Source organism: Lycorma delicatula, chromosome 6 (genome assembly GCF_047948215.1).
Source record: "Lycorma delicatula isolate Av1 chromosome 6, ASM4794821v1, whole genome shotgun sequence".
In the NCBI taxonomy this organism is placed as follows: Eukaryota; Metazoa; Arthropoda; class Insecta; order Hemiptera; family Fulgoridae; genus Lycorma; species Lycorma delicatula.
The window spans coordinates 143081998-143109257 of record NC_134460.1 but is presented as its reverse complement, the minus strand read 5'-3'; the positions used below and the strand labels follow the sequence as shown (position 1 = coordinate 143109257).

The 27260-nt window shown below is 29.4% G+C and overlaps 1 protein-coding gene across 5 annotated transcripts in view; it reads right to left on the bottom strand.

Moving 5' to 3' along the window:
- Nucleotides 1-987: 987 nt before the first annotated feature.
- LOC142326309 (PIH1 domain-containing protein 1-like) overlaps nucleotides 988-27260 on the bottom strand; it is a 106991-nt gene continuing 80718 nt past the window's right edge. For 3 of the 5 annotated variants that reach the window (XM_075368699.1, XM_075368698.1, XM_075368703.1), the window contains 5 exons: nucleotides 25549-25770; nucleotides 19602-19754; nucleotides 19002-19258; nucleotides 9028-9204; nucleotides 7395-7543 (listed from right to left, as the gene is read on the bottom strand). In XM_075368699.1, the coding sequence (XP_075224814.1) occupies nucleotides 7397-7543; nucleotides 9028-9204; nucleotides 19002-19258; nucleotides 19602-19754; nucleotides 25549-25770 (956 nt within the window). In that variant the 3' untranslated portion in view covers nucleotides 7395-7396. Of the gene's footprint in view, nucleotides 1143-7394; nucleotides 7544-9027; nucleotides 9205-19001; nucleotides 19259-19601; nucleotides 19755-25548; nucleotides 25771-27260 lie in introns of those variants that run through there. The other 2 variants (XM_075368701.1, XM_075368702.1) reach the window with 2 other exon arrangements.

Below are 27260 nucleotides of genomic sequence, written 5' to 3'. Positions count from 1 at the left end.
GAAAGAAAGTAAAGTAGAACTAATATTAATTTATTTATTGTATCTGTTATTATGTAAATTCAAAAACTTCTACATTAACTTTTTTATTTCTAGTACAAAAAATATTTCACTGCTAGCTAAAAACAAAATTTCAACAATTAAATTTTTTATTTTTATTTAATTTATACTAATCTTAAATAAAGGATACTGTTAAAAACTTCATAAGTATTATTATCAAAAGTTTTAGATGTAGCATAATTTTTTTCATAAACTTTTGAATAATGTCAGATGTACAGGAAGGGTGAAAACAGATCATTACAAAAATACGTTTTGACTAGATTTTCCAGCTGCATCTGGGAAATGTTATTTGACCAATCTACTGCATGTGAAATAGAAACCTTTCCATTGTTAATGACTAAAAATTTAATATTAAACAATTTAGTGTACATGTTTAAGTGTAATTTTTAGTGACATATATGGAACAAGTAAATGGAAATAGGTTTGTGGTTTGAAAAGTGTGTAAATTTCTTAATTTTGAATAGCAATGATAAAAACCAAATATAAAAAATTGGGAATGGAAAAATCGTTTTGATATTGATTGAATTTTTTTTTAGCAACCGATTTATTTTCAGTAGTGAATTAATAAATTAAATAAACTTTTCCACTCTTGAATTCAAATTATTGAAAACAGATCAGACACTGAAATTACAACAAAAATAATTCTGATGACAGATAATTAGTTTGATGTAAATCATACAGCTACTCAAAGCTTTTAGTCAGTTACTTTACCACATCACAAGGTTAGTAAACATAGTATAGTTTCAGTTAAACTTATAATGCCTTCAGTATTTTTTTATAGCAAGCTTACTCTAGTAATTAAATTTTCATAAATTCCTATCATTTCCTTCCTGATGTTATATTAGTCAATATAACTAAGCCACACATTCTTACACAATATCTATTAATATAAATTGGCTTGACAATTGTGGACATAAATTCATATTAACGTAAGATGAAAACAAATTATACTTTATTAAAAAATTGTATAAACATGATAAGTAAATAAATTATTGACTATGTTATTATGAACTCATTAAAAAAAAAATTAGAATGATACTGAAGTCTTCTTATTAATTAGCTACTGGCATAATGATATGTAATACCTGAAAAAAAATAATAAACACAGCTACTTAAATAAAACAAAAACAAAATATCACTACCTTATTTTTTAATGTTTTGATTTGGTATTTATAGCAATCATTTAAAATTTCTTATAGCTTTAAATTTGTTAGTAACAATAAAAATTAGATTATGAGAGGAAAATCATATAAACTGCAATGCTTACTTAACCTTTATCTCCAACCTTACACTATTTTAGCTGCAATAATCTGTTGTTAATTTCATTGCATATTCAAGTATGAGCAGATTATATATACTTTATGAACTTATGAAGAAGCCCAGGCAGAGGGATGAGATACATAAATTCAAATAGCATTTGGGTATCCAAGTGTAAAAAATTTAAACTGCAAGCGAAAACTTCACTTTCTTTTTTTTGAAAATTAATTCAACATGGGAATAAGAAATGGAAATTTATGTCAAGCCTGATCGGGATTTAAACCCAGGACTTCTGACTGAAAGGCTGAGAAACTACTCTGCCACAGAGATCGACAGCTGGGGATTCCTTTCTCTAATCTAAGGAACTGATCAGTTAATCAACATGGTTAAATCTAATAATGATGTATTTAAGATTTATAAGAATTAATAAGAATTGCTGGCAGTACAAGCTGTTAGTTACAGCATGTTTTGTATTTTCTATCTTCAGAATAAGAATTAAAACTTGGTACTTTAAATATACGTTTTTACATAACACTAACTTGTATTACAGTGAATAATTTTATTAACACAAAAATAGTAAAGATTCCTGGATAGCTACAAATCCTTAAACCAGAAGGATCTGAAACATGTGTAATATCTAATAAATTACAAACTAGAAACTGAACAATATAAGTTATGGATATTGGTTTGCTTGGCATTTCTACCACCACCACTCAATTCGGTCGCCCTAAAGCATAAGATCGAATGTCTCTGCCCCAAATGGCTACTGAGCCTCAAAACAGTTTAGCGACCAGTGTCCTAAATAGCTCCTAGAGCTTACCTAACAGCATGAGTGGACTAAGCGCAGTGTCATACATCACCAGCTTATTTGTCCCAAACACTAAATTGTCATATATTTACTAAAATGGGTAGAGGTCAACTACTAAAAATATATATAAAATCCATAAATTAAAATTTACTTTGTCTAGGCTGTAATTTGCTGCCATGCCTAGGTTGGTAAATGCCAGCAAGTACCTGTCCACCATATTAAAGTGCTTGGAACCTTAATTGGCTGGTGGTTAGCCATATTTCTAGGTTAGCTTCCAACAGCAGTGCGGTAGGAGTCTTTCTCTTAAATAAACTACTGATGTTGGTTGAACAAAGCAACTGCATCAATGAATTCCCACACGGTCCGACAATGCAGCTCTCGCCACATTGACTCACTGCTTGTGAGTGGTCAATTTTCCCCTTGATCTCTAAGTTTCAGGGTAGCCCTGTCTCTGCCCCCCACCCCCCAAGAGCAGGACAGTCAAACATCAGATGTTCATTTAACTGGACCTCCCTGCAGACACACAGCTCATCAGCTGCCAGGCGGAACTGAAACAGATATTATAAGTTATGGATAATTGTCATTGATTGAAACTATGTTTAATAAATTAGTTGACACTGATCAGGGAATTACATATCACCTAAGTTAAACATTAGTGACAGCAGCTTCAGAGTTTGTTGTTGGTATGTAACAAAGCATTGTATGTAGAACATCTTTACTTGCAAGGGCTGTTTGGCCTCACATAGAGATAGCTCAAGAATTGCCAAATTACTGTAATATTTGTTAAGAATGATCCTTTAAATGGCATGCTGTGAAATTTCACATGTGTGTATTTAATTCCCTGTTTATGGAGATCAAGTAAAGCAAACAAGTTTTACATATTCTGAAAGATAGATAAAATTGAAGTTTGAACTGTTATACAGTATTTCATTTTAAAAGGGTGTCCTCAGTGGACATAAAAAAAAGTCCCCTTTATCATAAAAAAGATTAGATTTCCCTTTAATGGTTCTTTCCTGGTAAAAAATTCGGGGTAGCAAAAGCATGGGCCACGAATTTAAATGTGTTCATACATCTATTCATGATGAATGTTTGGGACACCAAAAAATCTTAGTGACTGACGAAATCATCACAAAAATCCAAATGTCATACTGAATGATCATCGACTGAAGGTACACAAGATTCCTGATATTCAAACATTTCAATAGATCTTACCTAATATATTTTTCATAATGTTTTGGGAATGAAAAAGCTTTCCACTCGATGGTTACTAAATTTGATAAGAATCAACCAAAAACCAATTTGATTGAACACTTTTCAAGGGTATTCAGACTTAAAACATGACTGCTGAGTTTCTTTCACATTTTACAAGAATAGATGAAACATGAATTCACTACTACACGCCAGAGAACAAACTGTGGGTGAGAGCAGTTGGATATTTGACAAAGAAAGCAAAAACGGTTTTGTATGTAGGAAAAATCATGACTACAATTTTTTAGGATTCTCATGATGTGGTGAGCACAGACCATCAGGAAAAAAGCTAGACCATTATACTTTGGGAGTATTATGCTTCACTACTGGATGATTTAAGGGTACTATTCAGGTTACTCGTCCACATCTGGCCAAAAAAGAAGCTCTTTCACCACGATAATGCACCTGCATACAAATCTTGGGTTGTTGCAGCAAAACTCTATGATCTATGCTTTGAAGCAGTTCCATATGCACCATATTTGCTACAATTCACTTCCAGCAATTACTTCTTTTTGCCAAATCTGAAGAAATGGTATGCAGACAAAAATTCACTTCAAATGATGAGGTCAAAGCTGAGACAGGATTTTTTTTGTTTGTTTTGGACATATCACATTGATGATATTAAAATTTGGTAAGTCAAAGGTCTAAATATAAACAAGGTGATGATTACATAAAAAAAAAAATTTGAAAAATCATGTTTCTTTGTCAAGACCAAGAACTTTCCGAATGAACCTCATGCAACCAAGAAGCAAAAATCAGTCTGATCTTCTCAAGTTTGTTAGGAAATATTGCTATGTTCAGTAAGTGAATGATGAAATTGAACTGCAATTTAATGGTACTAATTTGATTCTAATTCTAATTGTAGTTGAATAATCACATGAATATAACCACTCTTTGGAAATATTAAACACTGTGGATACATTTGTAATATGTCTGTGGATATATTTGTTCAGCAACAGTTAATTAAATAACATCTAATTCATCCATAAATATGCAATTATTTATTCACAATAATCTAATTCTATAAAAAAATTGCAATTATAAATTGATAACAGTTTGTAGTTGTTTCATGATAAATTAAGTAAATAAATTGTACATTTTATGAATAATAGGTCTTATATTTTCTAACAGGCAACTTGGGCATGAATCTGTTTTTTTCACCACTCACAGTCATTCATACAGGTAAGGTCACTACTTCACTGAGCTCCAGTAAAGTTGCAGCTATCATGCTGGTTACTAAAAGTGTCAACATGGGGTCACAGAACCACTGTAGCAGTATAAGATAAAATTCCCATGTTACCTATTCCAAGAAAGAATAAGGGCAATAGGAGAGTATAAGGAAATATGATCATCCAAAACCAACTATATCTTTGAACCTCCAAGATCTTTGCAACTAATGTAATAAAAGAGAAAATGCAATTAAAATGAAGCCATTTAAAAATTATATTTAATAAGAGCTAAAATTTGATTCAAATAGCACTTCATAAATTTTCACTGATACTAATAAAAAATTAAAGCTGCTTTTTTTATAACTTTATAAAATTCTGTCTTGGTTTATATTTGTAGCTTCTATAAAAATATTACGTTTATAGTTGCTGTAAAAATATTAAACTTTTATTATGATCTACAATAAGTTCAAATATGTTGACTGGATCAACTTGTATAAATGAGTGCATGGGTCACAAATGTTTCAAAATGGTAATTTAGATTTAGCAGTTGAAATGCTCAAGAAAAATGTGTAACACAGCAGCAGAAAATAAGGTTTTTTCATGTAATCCAGTGAAGTCTTTTTTAACCTTTATCTGTACGTAAATAAATATTGTAACAGAACCAGTATAATGGATTTCTTCCAATTACAAAGAAAGAATGAGAAGATAACAATGAAAATAAGAATCCAGAAGGATTTAAAAGAATTCTTTTCTCAGACTAACAAGTCCTTTTAACAATCTGTTCTTTGTAAGATAGACAATGTCACCTCCAACAGTTGTTGTTTGACCAGAAGGGTTACTGAACCAGAATAAGAATTTATGGGAAAATGTAAGGGTGTGGACAATGAAAATTATTATGTTTCAACAGTTAACAGATGAGGTGGGTACTGGTTCTGCAGGCCACAGATATAAATACTGCCGGGAACCAGCAGAGAGAGTCAGTAATTCTACGAGGCTATGTCTGACACAGTCATGATAACAAGCGATAACAGAGTAGTTTCGCGAACCCAGTTCAATGTGGTTGTGGTGACGGTGATATCAGTAAGCGTGTGGTAACAATGAGCAAAAAGTATGTCATGAGCTTTCAATTGCGGTCTGTGGTTGAATGCAGGAAGTGTTCATTGAGTTATTGTTAAACAGTAGTGAAAGTGACAATATTCTACTTATTCATAAAGTAGAGTGTAGTTCTATTGTATATGGTAAAAGAAATAATATTTGCAGAAAACTGAACTGAATAAACTTTAGATTTTTCTAGTGCTACTTTCTTGTTATAAATGCAATATCAGTTTCTAGTGGTAAATAAAATGTTTTAGTAAATTGGGCTGTATTCTGGTTTTTATAATTTAACTGTCTTTATTAAATAATCTTGTCCTTTTTATTTGTATTATATTCCATATGTTATATCTATTTATTGTCATTATAATTATTATGTTTTTAGAATAATAAATTGTATTTATGAGAAATTTTTAGTTTGTTAGTTTCTCAATATCCTGGTCGAGTTGCCAACAGGTTACAACATATATATGTATTTTTTATAATCAAAATTCAATTTGAACAACCCAAGTACAGAATTACAAAGTAAATGAAATGACACTTACCTTATTTTTATTTTCTTTATTCCAATAGCACTTTTGCAGAATTCCGCATCATCAGCTGTATATAAATTATATAAAATTACATATCAAAACATAACAATTTTTTTCTTTTTAGAAAAAATTAAAATTACTATCATATATAGAAAACACATGAATTCAATTAAATAAAATAATTACATATATTTAAATATGACATCAATTAAGAATTAAAAGTAATATAACATTGACTGACCAGGTTACATGGTATAAATCTTCTAATTATTTTATTTTTAAAGTTAATTTTAATTTTTAATTGATGTCATATTTAAATATAGGTAATTATTTTATTTAATTGATTTCATGTATTTTCCATATATAACAGTGATTTTAATTTTTATCTTTAAATTTTTTCAAAAAAAAAATTGTTTTGTTTTGATATGTAATATAAATTTATTTTGATATGTAATATTATATATGTTATATAATGATGAAGTGGGATCCTGCAAAAGTGCTATTGGAATAAAGAAAATAAAAATAAGGTAAGTGTCATTTTATTTACTTTGTAATTCTGTACTTGGGTTGTTCAAGTTGGTTTTTGATTATAAAAATAAAATATATTGGTACAGAGGAATATGGGTCTTATAAGTGTGTGTGTGTATATATATATGTGTGTGTGTGTGTATACACATGCACACAACACACACTATAAGTTCTCCGGGGATTTTCATAATCTATTCTACTTGTAAAAATAATTGAAAAAGTTCACATGAACAATGTCCTAAAATGCTGTGCTTGTGAGTTATGGCTAGTAAAAGATTTTGCTTGGATTTCAGCTACCCTGGTGAAATGATGCTGAAATTTTTAGTGTTAATTAAGAGGCAAAATTATGATTTTTTTTATCTGAAAAATCGAACAAAGTAGGTCGCAGAACTGTCTGTAGTAGTTTTTGGGAAATCTAGGGTGTCTGTAGTTTTAATAACGCTGTTCCTTCTTTAAAAACTAAACAATTTTTTACAAGTGCTAAGGTCACCCTATAATCAGCTTTTGCATATCAGTAAATTCATGGCAGCCATATTAAGAGGAGTATACTTGTGGCTTTTCTTGTGCTGTTTTTGTAAGTGTAAAACTTGAAAGTACATATATGGATATGTACATATATACATGGTTGCATGCATGTATGGATACGCATGGAACCTTCATTTATTTCAAAGGGAACTGAATAATCATTGTTAATATATCATTTATTAATCAATAATGCAAATAACAAATTGGGAAAGGAGTTTGTCACTGTTACATTGTTCTTGACTAAGTAAAATTTCTGAATGATATCTGGGTTGTTGTGATAGTTCTGGATAGTTGTGATATCTGGTATCTGTAATAGTTGTGCCATTCTGAAATATCAAAACAAATGTTGGAGTGATAACCAAAAAACAAAGAAACATATTAAATTGTAAAGCATCAAAATAGTCAATGCTAAGTACAAATTGAAATAAGCTACATATGTAATCTTTTCCAGACACAGAACATTTTTTTATAAACCTGATGGGACCTTACGGTCATATTACATGCACAAAATTACTATCAGAAGAGTTTAGTTTACTGTCAAAAGAGATTACTGTTTGATGGATAAAAAAGAGTTACTTGCTGTGTACATATATTTTGTTGCATGCTCAGAATTTGTTTGTATCTGTTGTCTTATATAGATTATGTATTTCTTTCCTATATAAACAATTAAATTCCTTTATATAAAAAATACCTTTATATCTTAGATTTTTACAAATTTTACATCATTATTTTTAAACTGCTTCTTACAAAAGAAAATTTGAAGCTATAGCTATCATAATCCTTCTACAAATGTTACAGCAATTTAACTGTAAAAATTATTTTTAGAGGTTACTTTAGATGTTATTTTCTTTTTTACTGACTAGAAGGTGGAGTCAGTAATTTTTAAAATAATTTTCTATTACAAAGTTGCAATACAATTTTTTAATACTAGTCAAAATATCTGAATAGAATTTATGCCTTAAAAAAATACTTTTTAAGAAAGGTGTAACAATTGACTTTAAATTACCTAAGGGACTAGTTTGCAAGCTTCTTACTTTTTTCATAAACAAAGAAGCCTACTATAAAGTTTCAAAAAGATATTATAATCTGAACCAGTGAAAACCTCATCATATTAACGCATAATTTAAAAAAAAATGTTTACTGTGAACTTAGTACAATAAACGTTTATTGTGTAAAAGGTTTAATGTGAACAGGTGGCATAATAAGAAAACTATAAGATAAATTACTTTGTAAAACAAATACTGACTCATCCATTTATGGCATTTTTAAATCTATAACAAACTATATCAAAACATCTTTATTTTAATTACCTTTCCTGAGGGTTTTTGGTTTGAATGATATACATTTTCTAATTACTGCAATACACGATTCAATTTTCCAGAAAATTTTATTATTATTATTATCAGCTCTTATTGGCACTAAGTTGCAAGTACACTTATTAGAAATTGCTCATATAGTTTTACTGAATCTGTCTGAAGTATGGGTGTAACGTTTTAATAAGCAGATAGAGTACCTAAGTCGAACATCTGATGCTTACCGATGATTAAACACATATTATATTGATTGTACTAAAAACCACATGTAATCTATATTTAAATAAATGTTAAAATAATAATGGTACACATATGGAACAATAGATACCATTCCCATTTAATAAAATAGAATCACCTAAAATCTACATTTCTGCAATAAATACTCTCATACTGATTATTCCAGGTATGAAATAAAAACTCCAAATTCAATTTTTTTCATTGCCATGTTTAAAGAGTTTGTGTAGAATGTGTTCTATATTATTATCAAACAAATTTACCTTGTTATCAGTGTTAAAATGAGCTTGGCAAGATTCTTCAACGACATTATAAGGCAAAAATAGATCCAAAATAATCTTGTCATTAAATGATGGTGATGATGATGCAGAAGATGATGTTCTCAGTAACACTCTATCTTCACCAACATCTAACACAAGGCCTTTACTACTTGTTAAGACCTAAATAATGAATAAGAATATGATATAACATTAATGTTGCATAGTCCTTATTCCAGAAATAAAATAAAAAATACATTAGTGTCTTTAGTGTCTTATTAACAGGTGAAAAAATAAAAAAATTCAGGGCAATGTACATCTAGACATGAAAAAAAACAGAAGTGGAAAACCTGGCTGTCACACAAAATAAAAAAATAAAAAAAATAAAAAATATATATAGTGAAAGTGTGTAATACAATTTAAAAAAATAAAAATTTAATAAGCAATAAGTATATAAGTACATAAGGTGTAGAAAATTCTGGCTATGGATCCAAATTACAAAATTGAGTGAGTGTGATTACATTATAAAATAAATGCAAATATCCACATCTACAAGCTATAAATATAATTACAAACTATAAAAATACTGTTTTACAAGATTTTAAATTGCATCCACCATCTTAACTCCTCCATGAAGATGTGAAAGTAATTTTTCAATAACTACTCCTGTTTTAGAGATACAGCAACCTAAATCATACAAATGAAAAATTATACAAGAGACAAAAGAAAAATGTGCTGCAGAAATTTTCTTATTGTATTTAATTCATCAATGTACTTGATCAGTATGTTACTGTTGTAAAAATCAAACATTATTAAGGTAGTTCACATTTTATTCAATCACTTAAAAATAATGTCCATAATTACCAGGTATCCCAATCTACCTTCACTGGATTATTTCTTTTCAATTTACCTGATAAATAATGTTTACGAAGTCAAACTGGAAACTATTAATGATGTAAGAAGATCTGTAACTGATAAAGGCAATAAATTTATCAAATATTTTCTGAACAAATATATCAATGAATAAGATCTGAAAGTGAAAAACAATAAAAAAAATTCCTACAGCAGATTTTTCCCTTGTGTTACTGAATTTTTTAATTTCCATCTACCGTTTTTTCATCAAATTTTAAATGAAAATCATGTATTACAAGACCACCTTGCAACTGAAAACATTCAAGCTGAATTCAACGTGGACAAAATTGCCTAACTTTCTGTACAATAATATTTTGTATTACACTTTTATTGTTCTATCAACTACTTGCATGTTGAATGTATTGAATATATTTTGATTCCAAAATTTACATTATTAAAATAATTTAGAGATGAAAACATGTAATGTAAATCTTTTAAATTTTGAAATTATTTATTTTCTTATAATCTTCAAACATAAGGTGATCTGCACCAGTTATTTATTTTTATAATGTTGCAAAGCATCTACAATAGAATGTACTGTTGCTAAGTTATTGAATAAAATGTGGACTGATATAACAACATTGACTTATTTTAAAATAGTAACTTACTGAACAAATAAATCAGTGAATGAGATCTGAAAGTGAGAAACTAAAAGAATTCCTACGGCACATTTTCCCTTGTGTTACTGAAGTTTTTAATTTTCACCTACTGTTTTTTCATCAACTTTTAAATGAAAATCATGTATTACAAGACCACCTTGCAGATAAAAACATTCAAGCTGAATTCAACATGGACAAAAATGTCAACTTTCTATACAATAATATTTTGCAATACATTTTTATTGTTTAATCAACTAATCACTCAGTTTTGGTTTTAACATGTACCTAAGAATGTACAGTTTTGTATGTACCTACGTATGTACATACAAAACACGTCACAGTTTTGTCATAAGATAAAAAGAGTCACATGCTTTTGCCTTACATCCCAGGATTGATCAAATCAATTTTCTTCAAATTCGGCTCAAATATTTCTACATAGGGGTGTAGACCCCTATATAGAAATTTAATTTTTTTTTCAAAATTCATTAAGGGGATGGGAGGATATTGTGGAAAAACCGATTTTGATTTTCCTCGAGGCATTTTAGAGAAAACTTTATTAAAGAAAATTTGTTACCTGTACTACATATGTAAGTGAACAAAAAACTCTTTTTCTAAAAAATCAACCACAATCACTTAAATTGAAACATACGAGGTGCGACAATAAAGTAATGAGACTGATTTTTCTTTGCAAGATGTGGCAACCCTGCAGCTTGCGTAGGCACACCATCTCTGACCTTGGTCTATAAGCTACTTCTACTCCAAGCGGCACATTGATGCAACTGCTCAGTCGTGAGTTGTGCTGTAATAAGTGAACACGTGTTTGTTTCTCTCGTCACAGAAATGAAACCGCAAAATATTGCACAAAGGTATGCCATTTCTTTTTGCGTTAAATTGGGTGAAAACGCGATGACAACTTATGGTAAGCTTCAAAAGGCTTTTGGAGAGGAGGTTATGTCAAGAGCTCAAGTTTTTCAGTGGCATAAAATTTTTAGTGAAGGCAGAACGAATGCTGAAGATGAAGACCGCAGTGGATAACCATCAACCTCACGGACAGATGTCAACTTGAACAGGGTGGGTGAAATCGTACGATCTGATCGAAGATTATCCGAGAAAATGATTGCAGAAGAACTCAACATGAATCGAGAAACGGTTCATCTAATATTAATTGAAGATCTTGGTATGAGAGAGATTAGTGCAAAAATGGTCCCCAAAAATCTCACACAACAACAGCGAGAAACACGGAAAAATGTGGCAGCTGATCTGTTAGAGCAAACGGAAATCAATCAAGATTTGAGCCGTGTTATCACTGGTGATGAAGGTTGGATTTTTCAATACAATCCAGAGACAAAACGCCAAAGTTCGTAAAGGTTCTCAAAGGGATCACCCAGACCAAAAAAAGCTCGCATGTCAAAGTCAAAAGTGAAATGCATGCTTGTGTGCTTCTTCGATTCCAAGGGAATTGTTCATAAAAAGTGGGTGCCTCCTGGACAAACAGTTAACCAATATTTCTACAAAGAAAATTTAGAAAGACTTCGTAAACGAGTTCTTCGTGTCCGTGCCAACATTGCTGATAATTGGATTCTGCATCACGATAATGCGCCATCTCATACTGCAATGTCAGTACAGCAATTTTTAACCTCAAAACAAATTTCAGTACTACCACAGCCACCTTATTCACCAGATATCGCTCCGTGCGACTTTTTTCTATTTCCAAGAGTTAAAATGGCGGTCAAGGGACACCATTTTCAAACAACACAAGATGTCCAAGCTGTGACGAGGGTCTTGGAGGATATTACAGAAGATGAGTTCCAGAAATGTTACCATCAATGGCAGAAGCGCTGGAATAAGTGTGTGAAATCAGAGGGGAACTACTTTGAAGGAGACAACACTAAACATGACTAAAACGGTAAGCAACATTTTTTTTCACATCAGTCTCATTACTTTATTGTCGCACCTCGTATGTCTTTTGCTCTTTTGATCTATCTCCCTTTCATTTAAATATTTAAAAAAAAATTTTTGAAAGTTTATACTTCACATACAGAACTATCAAGAAATCTTTACAATTATAAACTATTTTCTGTCTACTTTACTTTGAGGTCTGAGGAAAACAATCTGTAAGTGTGTGTAAATACAAAACACACGTACATATGAGAACCTTCAAGCAGTTGATGCCATCCAATGGGTAGACAAAAATGACACATCACCTTTAAAAATAGCTATCACATGACAAAAACGTTAATCAATACTTACACCTGTTATTAATCTCAGCTTATCACATTATTAGCAATTATTATGTAATTATAAATATGTTAGGTCAACAACAATGTAGATAATGCACTATTATTGAAAAATTTATAACAATTTCAGTTTCCTAATTTTATAATATTCATATTATTTTTTGCTACTTGAGGCCTGGAGTAAACACATGTTCTGTGTTTTAGTACAAGTATTTGAATTGCAATTCGGTACATATCATGTATAATATTATAAAAACAATAGTAATATTTCACAGCTATTTATAGTTTTTTGACAATGTTAAATTATACTTCCTACACTATTTTAAAAACTACTACTTAGTCTTGTGATTCTTGATTGTTATTTTAACTGTGGCGTTATTAATAACTCGTGATAGAAGTTACTTTGATTGAGGCTGTTTTTGTCATTAATTTGGTTTAAATAAGTATCATACTGAAATTTACAACTTATTTGCTTTATTACAGTGCTAAAAATTAAGTTTTTGTTTATAAGTGTTTTAAAGGATCGTGAAGTTTAATAACTACGACCGAGAGTCCTTCTTGGTGTATAGTTAAACACAGAAAAGATAAAATATTAGAAGTGGAGAAAAGACAATAGTTCTTAGCGTTTTCAATCAATTTTGCCAAAAATACTATACTTTAGATATTAAACTAAGATACTTTCAGCTGTCAAAAGTGATTTAATGAAAATTAGTCAAGCTAGTTTAAATATACCTCTTTTATCAATGGGTTTCAAATTTACTGGAAGAAGTACAAATAGTTTTATCACTGACAAAGATGAGATAAAGATTTGGCAAAGAAAATATCTGAAACAAATTAAAGAGTTTAGAGAAATAGGAAAAAAGATTTTTATGTGGATGAAACTTGGGTGAACAAAGATCATTCAGTCAATAAAGTTTGGTATGACACTCCTGTTAAGACATTTAAACAGGCTTTTCTGTCTGGTTTAAGTACCATTATAAAATTGGCAAGTAACAAAGTAAAACAGTTGATTGTACGTCATGAAGGGAATGAAGATGGATTTGTTAACAGTGCATTATTAATTTTCGAATCCAATAAAAAGGGTGATTACCACAAAAATATGAATGGTAATTTAAAAAAAAACACTGATTTAATACAATTATGAAATTAATTCCACCGAATATTGTTACTGTTATGGATAATGTACCACATCATAATGTAAAATTAGAAAAAATCCTGAATATATCATGACTAAAAGCATATATAGTAAGTATTCTGGCTTAGAGAAAAACAAATCCTATTTGATTCTACATTTTTAAAAGTTGAATTCCAAAAAGAAGTTAAAAAAAAATAAGCAAAAATTTAACAAATATGTCATCGATAATATGGCTGAAGCAAATGGACTGCATGTCCATTTGCTGTAATACTATATGTGTTGTAACCTATTACTATGTATGCATATCTTCCACCATACCACTGCAATCTGAATCAAATAAAACTAGTATACAGTCTTGTAAAAGGATCTGCAACTTGAAATAAGAAAACTTATAAATAAGTGAATGTAAAGGTTTTACTTGAAAACATTATCGCATGAGGTAATGGCAGATAAGTGGTGGAACTGCGTTAAACATGTGCTGCAAGAAGAATAAAAATGTGAAAGATGGATTACTTAGTTGCAATTGAAGTTGATAGTCATTATTAATTTTGAAATTGAATCCTCGGAATCTAATGCTTATGAAGATGAAGATGAGATGTTGAATGGATATGATTGATTATCAAATGATCCATCGTAAGAAATTAAGAAAAAAACCAACAAAAAATGGTAATAAATCATAAAATATTTTTTGATTTATTTTATGCATGTAAATAGTATTTTAGGGTTTGTCTAAAGCACTTAAAAAATTATTTACAAACTTGTTTATGTTTATCATTTCGTTAAACCATTATTATTTTGTATTGCTACTAACTGCATATGACAATTATTGCTGTAACAGTAAAACAAAATTACTATTGAAGATAACTTAGTATATTCAACAATTTATAACCTTTTCTTAATTTAATATACATTAAATGCTTTAGAATATACCAAGCAATATGCAAATATTTCTGTATTATTATTATTATTACTACAATAGAAACTAAATCAGGCATGCAGTAGCTGTTGTGAAATTTTGTGTACACCTGATTCGTACTGCCTTGCTTGGCATCTGTTTTGTTTACTTCAGGCCTCAACGTAAAGTAGACAGGTATTAATTTAAGATCCTAAACTAATTAAATTTATAATATGATTTTGAGTAACTCACAGAAGTCTAAGAAAATAATCATTTTGAGATTCATAATTCTTGTAGCTTATTTGCAAAATTTGTTCATATACTCGTATGTCAGATTTGTTCAGATTTTTTTGTGTGTCAAATGTATTCACATATTAAAGTCAGTGCAAATACTTAAAATATTTTTAATATACATATATATTTGGTTATAAGTGGAAATACCATTATATAAATAGATGATTATGTTTTGTGTATGTGAAGGTAAGTGGAAAAACAATGAAATTCTGTTTTTTGTGTGTATCTGTGTCTTTCTCTCTGCCTGAAGGTACATAAATCTTTAAAGACTTTAAGATTTATGTAATTATGAATATGTAAAATCATCACTTCTTTGTATACTTTATGAAAATTGTATAAAAAAAACCTAATTTTTAATATTTCTGATAAAATTTCAAATTCAAATTTTAAAGGCTGGTTGCAGGTTAGAAAACTGGCTATTTCAAAAATAAATATTTAAAGATTTAAAAAAAATTATGCCATTATTAACCCTTCAAGCCGGTATTTAAATTTTTAAAGCCCTATCCTACTGCCGGTAATTTAAATGCCCAACCAGCAGCTGTATTACAGTACTAAAAGTAAAAAATTATAGCTTCAAAACTATTACACCAATTTAAACCAAATTTTCAGCAGAAGAATCATCATCCACTTTTTCCCATCTCCAATCTATATCTTTTCTTGTACGCTTTACTTGTATATTAATATCGTCATCACTATCGCCACTACTCTGTTCAGATTCTTTTTTAATTTCATTACGATTTTCTGGCCCAAAATCTTCATCACTTTCGTCACTATCAAATTCACTACCACTATCAAATATTCTAATGTTACTGTCACACGTCTCATCTAAACATTCAAAAATTTGTTCCGATGTAAGATTACGCGACGTGTTTGACCTGGCCATTTTCATTTACTCACAGCTGACGCAACTGACTGAAAAAAGAGCATTCAACTTCGTAGAACAAATTCGTATTTCATCACCAATATGCAATCCTACACAGTTATAAAAACACGGAGAAGAACAAAGCCTCGTGATAACACAGAGCGAGTTGTTTAAATAAACATTCCGAGATGGCAGTATTATGAAGTTTTGAAGCAAGCACTGTGCGCTGCGAGACTGTCCCGTCCACCCGCCTATACATACAACTTAACATGTACGTGACATTCACGTTCTCCCTGCCTGAAGGGTTAAAAGAATAAATAAGCTTCACTGGGATTACTGAATTATCAAAAGCATAAATAATTTGGATATGTATGGTTTAGGTTTTTTAATTTACTTGATATATCATCTGACACAATGTTTCCATAATTCTGGTTTATTTGACTCTAACATCAACATATACTTTTTTTAACTTATTAAGTCATGAAGTATTTATATTTTTAAAATGGTACAATATTGTTTAAGTAATACACTCATATCACAAGAATAACAAGCCACTCTATAATAAGAAAGTAGCAGAATTAAAGGTAAAACGTATAAATCTGTGTTGACACTAACACTGATTTATAGAATAAAACATAGGTAACTAGAAATATACAGTTTAAGAAGATATTGTTAACAAACTATTGTTAAGAAATTGATATCAGATGAGAGTAATAAGAAGAAGACAAGGTAAATAATGACTAAATTACAACAATGAAAATGGATCCTATGAGCAGAAACTGAAGGATGGAAACCAAAATGGTTTGGGGATGTAAAGTGATTGTGTGAGGAAGATGGAAAAAGATTCAGAAGTAGGAAGAGGCAGAGAAAATAAATAGAGTAGCACTCATGATGGGCACAGAAAACTGATAGGGAATCTGATGGCACCAGATAGAAGCGGGAATGGAGATGTGAGGAAGCCTAAATTAAAGATAAATGATTAAAAAGAGTTAAGGATGAGAACAATAACACATATAACATAGGATACACCAAAGGTAAGAAAGAGACCATAGTTTATCCAATAGTTATTTACTTTTAAAATTAGTCTCTTTTTTTTAAGTTCATATTGTATTAGTATATTGAGAAAGACTCTTAAAACAAATTATGATAGGTCAAATTATTTAAGGATTAACAAGAAATTAAGAAATACATATTAAAGTTACAGAACATTTCAATTGATTTGAACTTTTTTTTTTACAGTAATTTTTTTAAGTAAATTATAAAATTTATTTTTTTATATATTTAATACATTAAAATGATTTTCAAATAATTTGACATATTGACAAATCTTCTTTCACATTAAAGTTATTAAAATTTAAACTGTTTGTGATTAACAATGACATTAATTTATTCTTCTAAAAAGAATTTGGAATTCTGTTTAAATAAAAATTAAATTTATAACTGTTCAAGCTAACAACTAAATTTTCAAAATTTAAAAGTGTGACTGTCTTATTTTAATTTCTATGTCCTTGGCATTATTTAACATCATTTAATAAAATCTAATAATTTTTAAAAATAAATCATAACTAATATTATTTTATTATGATAATATGTTCTTTAATAATGCAATTAAGAAAACATTTATTTTTTTGTTTAAGTTGCAGGGAATACTAAAATTTATATTCTGTATATTTCATTAATTTTTTTTTAGTCATTGATTTCTTAAGTTACTAATTTCACCTTTTTATTTTGTGCAGTCTGACACTTTTAAAAGTATTTTAATTTTTGAATAAAGAATAACATGTTCTTGGTCTGCTGAATAAAGTAACATCTATTATTATTATTATTTTTGATATTAATATTTCAAGTAACACTACCAATAGTCATATCACTCTAAATTTAATATAGAAAACTAACAGAACAATGCTTATACAACAAAGACGATATTCTGAACATCAATCTAATTTCTAGAATATGCAAGTTAAGTTAAAACAACTTTATACTGCGATAAATAAAGAAACTTCTAGTCGTGGAAAGTGTGATAACAATAAAAAGGGGAAAAATAAAGAAAATAGAATGGTAAATTAAATCTAAAAAGAGAGAAATTCCAAAACAACAATGAGGAATTATGAAAAGAATTTTAAGAATAGTGCAGAAGGGCTATAGGAATAGGTATTTTGAAACCATTACATTTGAAAGAACAAGTTAGGGATTGGCTGTTGTTACACCAGGACAAGCTGTAGGGGCCAGGGATATACGAGTAAATACAGTCAAGGGCCAGTCAGTGGCAGATTATATAATAACATTTGAAAAGTGTATGCAATAACATTTTGGAGTATACAACAAAGAGTGTTTCATAAGTATATTCCATTTGTGATGTAAATGCAACTGTGTTCTGTTTTGTAGTTATGTACAAGAAGCTATCTGACAAATTCATTGTGAAGAGGGGGTAAAGATGTCATTATTCATTGATAAAAGTATAAGCTAGTTTCATTTTGTAAATATTAGAAGTAAGTAATCCTTGAATAAAGTTTGTTATTGATTTTATAATGGTATTTCACTGCTATAATCATTTCTTTATTTTGTACTGATTTTCTTTATTTATAATAAATTTCATAATGACATCAGAATTATTTTTTGTGATATAACTTACTTATTATGTAAATGGTAAGGTACTAAAGAGTAAATACACTGTATCTGCAAGTGTTTTAATGTATATAATCTCTCAACACTCTTTTGTCAAACAGACTACATGTATAGTACTTTTTAAAAATAATAAAGCAAACAATTTTTTCTGCATTTTCCCTTACATCTTGTACCAAGTTTGGTGTCAGCACTAACATAAAAATAATTAAGTAAGTTAATTTCAAATGTAGGGAAGATTAAATCTTTGCTGCGTAAACATTGCAACTTCAAAAGAATTAAATGAAATTCAAAGGAATGCACAAAATTACAGAGAAAATAAGAAAAGTATAGAAATTTTATTTTAAAAAAGTATAATAATTAAAAAGATCTATAATTAGAATGTTTTTAGCAGAATAAAATAAGTTAATTAATTATAACTTACAGGTCTTTCAATTAATGCATTGAGGACTAGGGACTTCGGTTTAGAATCCTGAGAAACATTTACTTGTGGATCTCTTAATAGTTGATATGTACATTTTATCTCAGTTTTCTCAGACACCGATTTTTTATTATCAACTGTTAATTCTTCTATTAAACGTTTTCCACTTGTACTAGTCTTATTTTCACCTGGTTTTCTAATCTGTATCATCTGACTTTCAATTTTTCCCATTACCTTACAGTGCTTTAATATAATTGGATCTGTAATAAAGAAATAAATATAATGTAAGAAAATATAAGTGTACAATCTTATTATATATTTTTTTGTTAATCTATAAATTGTACATAACCTACTTTTTAGCTCACTATGCCGGTCTAGTGATAAACTTGTTGCAAGTCAGTTGGTTTTCAACAGCTGATTTTTGAAGTCAAAGGTTTCCAGGTTCAAATCCAATTAAAAGTTAGTTGGTTTATAAAAAATCTTTTTAAAAAAAATTTCAGGACATATATTAAAAATACTCAATAAATTTAATATACTTAAAAATATTATTACGGCTAGAAGTAGAAATTTATGAATATGATTTAAGATACTGAAATGTGCTACCATTATTTTCCATTAAGTTGATATTATACTTATTAGCGACACCTTCAACAGCAACAGTCAGCAAAAACATCTTAAAATAGTTACTTTTCAAAATCTTTTCCTTAAAAAAATTTGAATTAATTGCAACATCACACACATCGCAAGGATGTCTACCTGCAAGAAAAAATTAAATGAGTAAACAGACACCACGAATACATAAAGGTTCTACAAAAAAAAAAATTTTTTTCTAGAGAATGAAAAAAATATTTCTTTTATAGAAAGTAAAGGTTCAGCAGGTAAATATATTTACTAAATATAAATTGGAGTCTTAAATGCTAATAATGTTTCTTGAAAAAAAAATCTTTAAACAGTATAAAAGTATGATGTAATGTATACAAATCAATGAATTTATAATTGTAAGAATTTACTGTTATATGGTAATTCTGACTAAATTTTTGTTAGAAAGAAATACATACATTTAAGTACATAAATAATGATGCAACTATTTATTAATAAATTTGAAGTAATCAAGGTAGAATTATTATGAAATATACTACTTAACATAAAAGCTTCAATGCTATATTTTTTACTACTATCAGGGGAATAATGAAAATATGGAGTAAAATATATGAAAGTATAAGGGCAACTCTAGAGAGGGCTGTGGGGTTCCATGATTTCTGAAAAATAAAGCTAAAGAATAGAAAAAAAATATTTTCAGCTTCATACAAACTTTCTCAAATTGTTATATAATTCTTCTATCATTAAGGAAATGGTCAAAATAATAATCACATTAATCTAAGATAATAAGTTTATCTTCTAATAAAACAAAGTAACTTGTGCTGCACCATTCCCGGACCCCTGGTTTCAGAATTGTCTTCTATGAAATGCTTAATCTACCATGATATATGCAGCCAACAGGGTGTTTGTATTACAATGTGTTATCAGTTTTTCACTTACATTGGAAGTATTTGATTGAATAAGTTAAAACCAGAATTTTACTTCATCACTACAGGAAAGGCTGAAAATAAAAAAGAATACATGATCAAGGCTTGATCTGAACTTGTTGAGCATAAAAAGGGTAAAGAAAGAGAATTTACGCTTAATTTATATTTTTATAGGAAATTAGTAAATTTTGATAGAATATTATCGCTTAGGTATGCATAAAAAAATGAAGTCTTAATTATTTTCTATGTATCTATTATTTGGTGGGAATTAGAGTTATATAAGAAGACAATACGATAAGTAACCTCAAACACCATATTTTTAAATGAAAAATTTTGTAAACCCTAAAAAAAAAATTGATAACTTTTAGTAGTAATTAAAAACTAACATATCTGCTAGAAGTTTATTCTTCGAGGAAGTTAAGAATATGCAGATAACATTCAGACATAATGAAGGAATATACCATAGACACATTCTTTGCAGGATTATGACATTAAAAATCTTACCTTAACTATACTCTTCATATAAATAAAAAGGAAGGCTGTATACTGTATTTCAATAAAATACAATATACTACTGATACTGACTGATTGATTAAGCAATACCACCAAAAATAATGATGATCAGAAAACAATATCAGAATTTCATGTGATAGGTGTATGCATTTCTGCAAATACAGCTGCTATACACAATCCTTCTACAGGAGTATTCACTTTGGTTCGAAGTGAACATTAATTATGCTTCTAGGCTACTTTTTCTTTCTCTTCTTTATGTGTGTATTCAGGGTCATATGATTATTGTGGCCATTTAATTTTCAGGAAATATCACTGAAATTCATATAGAATTAGTAAAATTTCATCCACATAGTATATGATGAATACTGTTTTTTTCATTCTCTACTCCCCTGGGCTGGACATACAATTAAGTAAAGCTCAGCCCAGGAGAGTGTCCTTTAACTCAAATGAGCCCCCTCTGCCTACCAGCAGAACATCTGGCACAGCAGGTCGGCTCACTGCTTGGATCTTTAAATCGTCCGTCTTAAATCCCCAGGGAGGGTTAACCAGGCCCACCGAGGGACTGGGACACAGTCAGTCAATTGCCTGCCTATAACTGCCAGGAGGGGGCAACTGGGCCCAACTATGTCATTTCCGGGCTCCCACCCAGTGGCCGGGACTTGGTTTTTATTTAACCCCAACCTGATCTCCCAAGGAGTCCCCAACTGATTCTCGGAACCAGCACACCTCGGCATGCTGATCCTCCAAGTTGGGGCTGTCCTACTCATCCCTACATTAACTAAAGACCCCTTCTTCTAAACTCTTCATCCTTTGCACACAATGTTGTTCTCCAAATTCGTCAACCATTCTCCAGCCATTTTAGGATGCTAACATATATCCTATCAACTCTTCCGGTCTCAAGTCAATAATACCAGCATGTCTCTGGTGCTATAATGAAAGATTGATGAATTCTATAGGTTTTATATTCTTGCATATTTCTCTCCACTATTTTATTTGTCCCAATTTTTTAAATGTTTTTCTTACTTCTGAAGAGGTTACTATTTGCTTTGGTTTCTGACCTGAAGGATTTATTAGAATCCTTTAGTAGAATAAGATAACTTTTCTAATTCAAGATGAATAATATGAGTTATCATCTTATACATAATTGAAGTATATGCTAATTCATAAATGAATTAGCACTCTGGACACTAAAATAGTGTGTGTTCTACCATATTGCAAACACTGCAAGCTGATACATACACCGCAATACATGCAAGCTGATGATTCTCTCCTACCAATCCTGTGTAAATAAACTTCAAAGTTCCCAAGGTCTGATAATAGTTGCGTATTGTAAAAACTCAGCTTGCCATGACCTCTACTATACCATACGGTCAAATCGGGTATAAGCCATCTGGTCCAAGCTGCCTTTTCACCCATGCGCCATTGCTCTTGCCAGATGCACAGAGTCCTTGCCCTCAATTCAGACTTAGTGCCACCAGAATACTTGCAAACTTGCTCCTGGACCAGAAGGTTGATGGGGGATGAACCCCCACCAAAACGCATAATGCCTCATAAGATGCAGTCTGGTAGGCCGCCACCACACTTAGTAGGGATTTGCGGTGAACTCTGACCAGCCTCATCTGATTCTGTTGGATATTAATTGCTGTACCCCACACCGATGCAACGTACAAAATACCATTGTCATAATGACGTTGTGTTTGAAGCCCTAGGCACCACATGTGATGACAACAACCCGTTCAAGGCAGTTAGGGTCCTCTCAGCCCTACCATAGCATTCTATTATATACTCACTAAATTTACATGACTCCTCTATCGTGACACCAAGTTACTTCACCTTCCTCACTGCCTGAACATTATGATCCCCACCTGTCAGCATAATTGGATCCATCCTTCTCCTACTGGTTAGAGTAATAAAATGACATTTTACGGGTGAAAGCTGCAACCCAAGATCTTTCATCCAATCATCAACCAAGGTAACATTCATGTTATCTCATCCAGCAAAAAAAAGACATGAGGGCATTTAACCTTTACTTCACTTATGAATTAGCATATACTTCATTTATAAATAAGATGATAACTCATCTTATTCAAGATGAATAATATGAGTTATCTTATTCTAGTAAATCCTTCAGATCAGAAACCAAAGCAAATGGTAACCTTTTCAGAAGTAAGAAAAACATTTACAAAAGTGGAACAAATAAAATAATGGAGAGAAATATGCAAACATACAAAATCAATAGAATTCATCAATCTTTAAAAAAAATTGCACAGTTTGCGCAAGAAGACAGACTTTTTGTACACATCAGTATCAAGTTTCAACTCACTCCACTGTGACTCACTGCATAAGCATGTATGAAAAATACACCACTACACAATCAAGGTAATCCTTAGATAAAAAAACACATACACATATTCAGTCATCATAGTCTTCAACATAGGTAATTCTACAAGAATATGTCAAACAATACTGCTAATAATAAATACCGCAGATAAAGAAACGTCAGTGTTCCAACTTGCAACATCATAGCTTCTAACTTGTCCAGCTCAATTTTTTTGACCTTAAACTTGAGCGTTAAATCAACCAATCTTTTTCAAATTTTCAAATGTAGGTTACAATTTGTTACATTATCTTTCAACTTCTAAAACTTTTAAGTAGGTAGAAAGTTAGGAATGTTGTAACAAAAATAAACAGTAATACCGAGAAGAAAGTAGGATAATTTAGAAACTATCAAGTTCCATGGATCAAAATAGAACAAAAGTCTATTCCATGGAAAAAACTTTAGTGAATGTGGTCCATGCAATGCTATGCATAGAAACACAACCATAAGTAATCAAAAGAAGTATTTCTTGCTGAACTACCAACTGGAGGTAAAGCACCAATTGGGAAAGGATGCAGATTAATTATTTCCACCTAGGGAGTGACACTCTGGATTGTTTGAGTAAAAAAAAGACAGATTCTTTAGAAAAGGTTCCAAATTTTATATGGCTAAACTCACTATGTTTGAGAGACAAACCGTATAAAAATAACATATTTGAAGTTCAATTAATGTAGTATATGAATATTCATAAGGAAAAATATACTTTATATGTTGCTAAAGAACTAATAAAATCCAACAATTAAACAACTTAGATTTCCTGCTATAACTGTGAGCTTAATCCAACTAAGCTAATTTGGTCTCTCGGCTTAAAATTTTTAATCTATTTAAATACACAAAACCTTAAAAATATTTATATCAATTGCAGTTCTTGATGCCAGCAACAATAAGAATGTCATTATGGACAAAATAAATGATTTAAAATTAGTGATACAGGAGAATGTTGAAGAACACATAGTTTGATAAAGTTTGAAATGAATAATGGTTTAGAAAAATTAAAAAAGAGAAAAAATTATGAAGATCTTGTAAAACAGGATTTTTCTCAAAAGGAAAAGAATCTAATAGATCTTTTTAGAGAAAAGAACCCTTCAAAAAAAGTAAAAACTATAAGGAAAAACAATGTATAATACATGAGACAATTGAGAATGCAGGCTGTAGATGATAAGATATAATTATGAGGATATAAATAAACAATATAAAAGATTAGCTCTAACAAGAGAGACTGAGTAAAATAATGACCAAACTAGTAATGACAGATAATGAAACAGGCTTTGTAAAAATTCATTTCCACAATAGGTATATTTTCTATTATTAAGAGATCTATGAAGAAGTGAGTTTTTAAGTCGCAGTTAAAACACAGTCAAATTATTCAGTTTAAAATAACAATATAGTAAAAATTTGATATTTTCACTTGATGCAGAAAAATGAAGCCATGTTAAAGGAAACTTAGAGCTTCTCTCTCAAAACATCATTTGAAACTTTGTGATTTCACTGTTCCCTGAATATAAAATCAGAATAGAAATACTTTTTTAAGTTTGCTTAAATTATTTTTATTAGACAATTATTGATGAATATTTTGAAACATAAAATAGCTAGACTTGTATTAAATTTTTATAATCTACTTGATATTTATTGGAGACCACAGTTACATTAAATATTAATTTAATTGTATTTATTTCACTCGTTTCTAAGCTTCATTTGCTGAATGTATATAAGGCAATTAAATGAACTAATAGAAATATATGCATATTATATAGTTATAAAAATAATCATAAAAGTAATTCTGTGTCAAGAAATGTTCGATTGAAACCAGTTATATTATGTAAGGGTCAAATTTTAATTACTACAGATAATTAAATGTATTGATTTGTATCATTATAATTGATAGTTATTTAAATCAATAAATCTGGAATGTACATGAAAATCTACAATTCAAATAACATTTGATTCCTAATTTATTAATAAGGCCATTAGATTGGTTTCACCATTTTACTACATAAATTGACAATAAATAAACAGTAACTGGCTGGTCTTCTTTGCAGATTACCCAAGAGACTGAATTTCCTTAATGTAAAATAATTAAATCAAAATAATTCAAATAATATATGAGTAAAACAACTAGGAAAATGTATTTTACCTTTATCAGATTCTGTGTGCAATTTTCCAATGCTCATTGGAATAAAAAATTTTGAATTTTCTAATTCAGTACTGTTATCATCAATATTACCTTCATAGCAATTGGCCATCAATTTATGTATTTCACTGTCTGTTATATCTTCAGGTCGTGGTATGAATTCAGTGTGGCATATGTTAATGAATAATTTTTCACCTGAATCTTTCCAACATTTGATACAAAAACCTATAAGTAACAAAATAATAATAATTAAATAGTGTTCATGTAGAGATCTAATGAAATATGTAAATACACTTATCAAACACACATTTATTATTGAATTCCCTGTCAATAATTTCATGTTCTATAATTCTTCACATCATATTTAAGAATATTTTAACATAATTTTTGTCATAAATATTCTATAACTATGTTAGTGACAGATGCTACAAAAAAAAAAAATAGATCTCTAAATAATCTGGTTATAATATAAATTTACTAAAACCTATTGGCACAAATAATTACATTTGCATTTTAGTCCATTATTAATCGCTATCTCTGGTATATAGAGGAATAAAAAATCATAATGTTCATAAACATTGGTATAGTAAAGTTTAAATAGAACTATAAAAACAGAAAAATAATAGAATTTTAAATAAAACAAAGACTTAATTTTAAAATCTCTATTAGATACGATGGGTTAAAATACATTAAAAGCTGATTTACAAAAAATGAATTTCATTTGTATGAAATTTTAATTTTCTTCATAACAGTTATAAATCAAGACTTATGTTAAAAATAAGAAAACTTCAAAATATAACAATATATAATTTATATTCAATAATACAACTTCAAAAAGGAAAATTTGTCTTTGAACTTATAGTTATAAGACAAGATAAATTTAACAGAATAATTATTATTACACTTGACAGCTGATACTTTGACTATGATTCTCTCATAAGATTATATTAACAGGGAAATATTAGATATTTGAGTACTGCTTGATCATATGTATGAAGTATTGACAGGATTACAGCAAGTGAAAATATTGAAAGTAAAGGTAGTTTGTCAGGTACCTTAGCCATAAAGATTTTATATATCCAGTGCATAGAAAAGTGCACACACTTAAATGTAAACTCTCTGAAGATCAGTCATAAATTAGTGGATGAATGGTAGATTTTTAATATACTGCATGGGTATAGTGATGATGATATTGGGGCCAAAAGCAACATTTTGAAAAGCCAGACAACACCATTTATTCTAAGATCTAAATGATATTACTGTCTTCAGGTTGTAAATGATATTACAGCAAAATATTGAGGTAATTAATTTATAAAATTGACTACCTCAATTAAATTTATATTTCTTTTAACAAGTGGTGTTACCTAGTATGGTTGAATCAGTGGCATATGCAGAATTTTGTTAAGGGGGAGGTCATTATTAAAATTGCTTACAATTGATATCGGTATTTTAAATTTTATGTTACTTTATCATTATTATTGTTATATCATATTAATATGTATTTATTTTACAATGTTCGAATATAACACATTCATAAATACCATAATAAAATCTTCTATAATGTATTTTTTCACAGCCTTAGGCTACAATTTTTTTTAACAACTTCTATTTCATTTTGTATAATAAAAATGCTTGTACCAGTGCCACATGCCATTATTACACATAGGCTACACAATAATCATATATTTTAGTCAACAGTTATTTGTATAAGATAG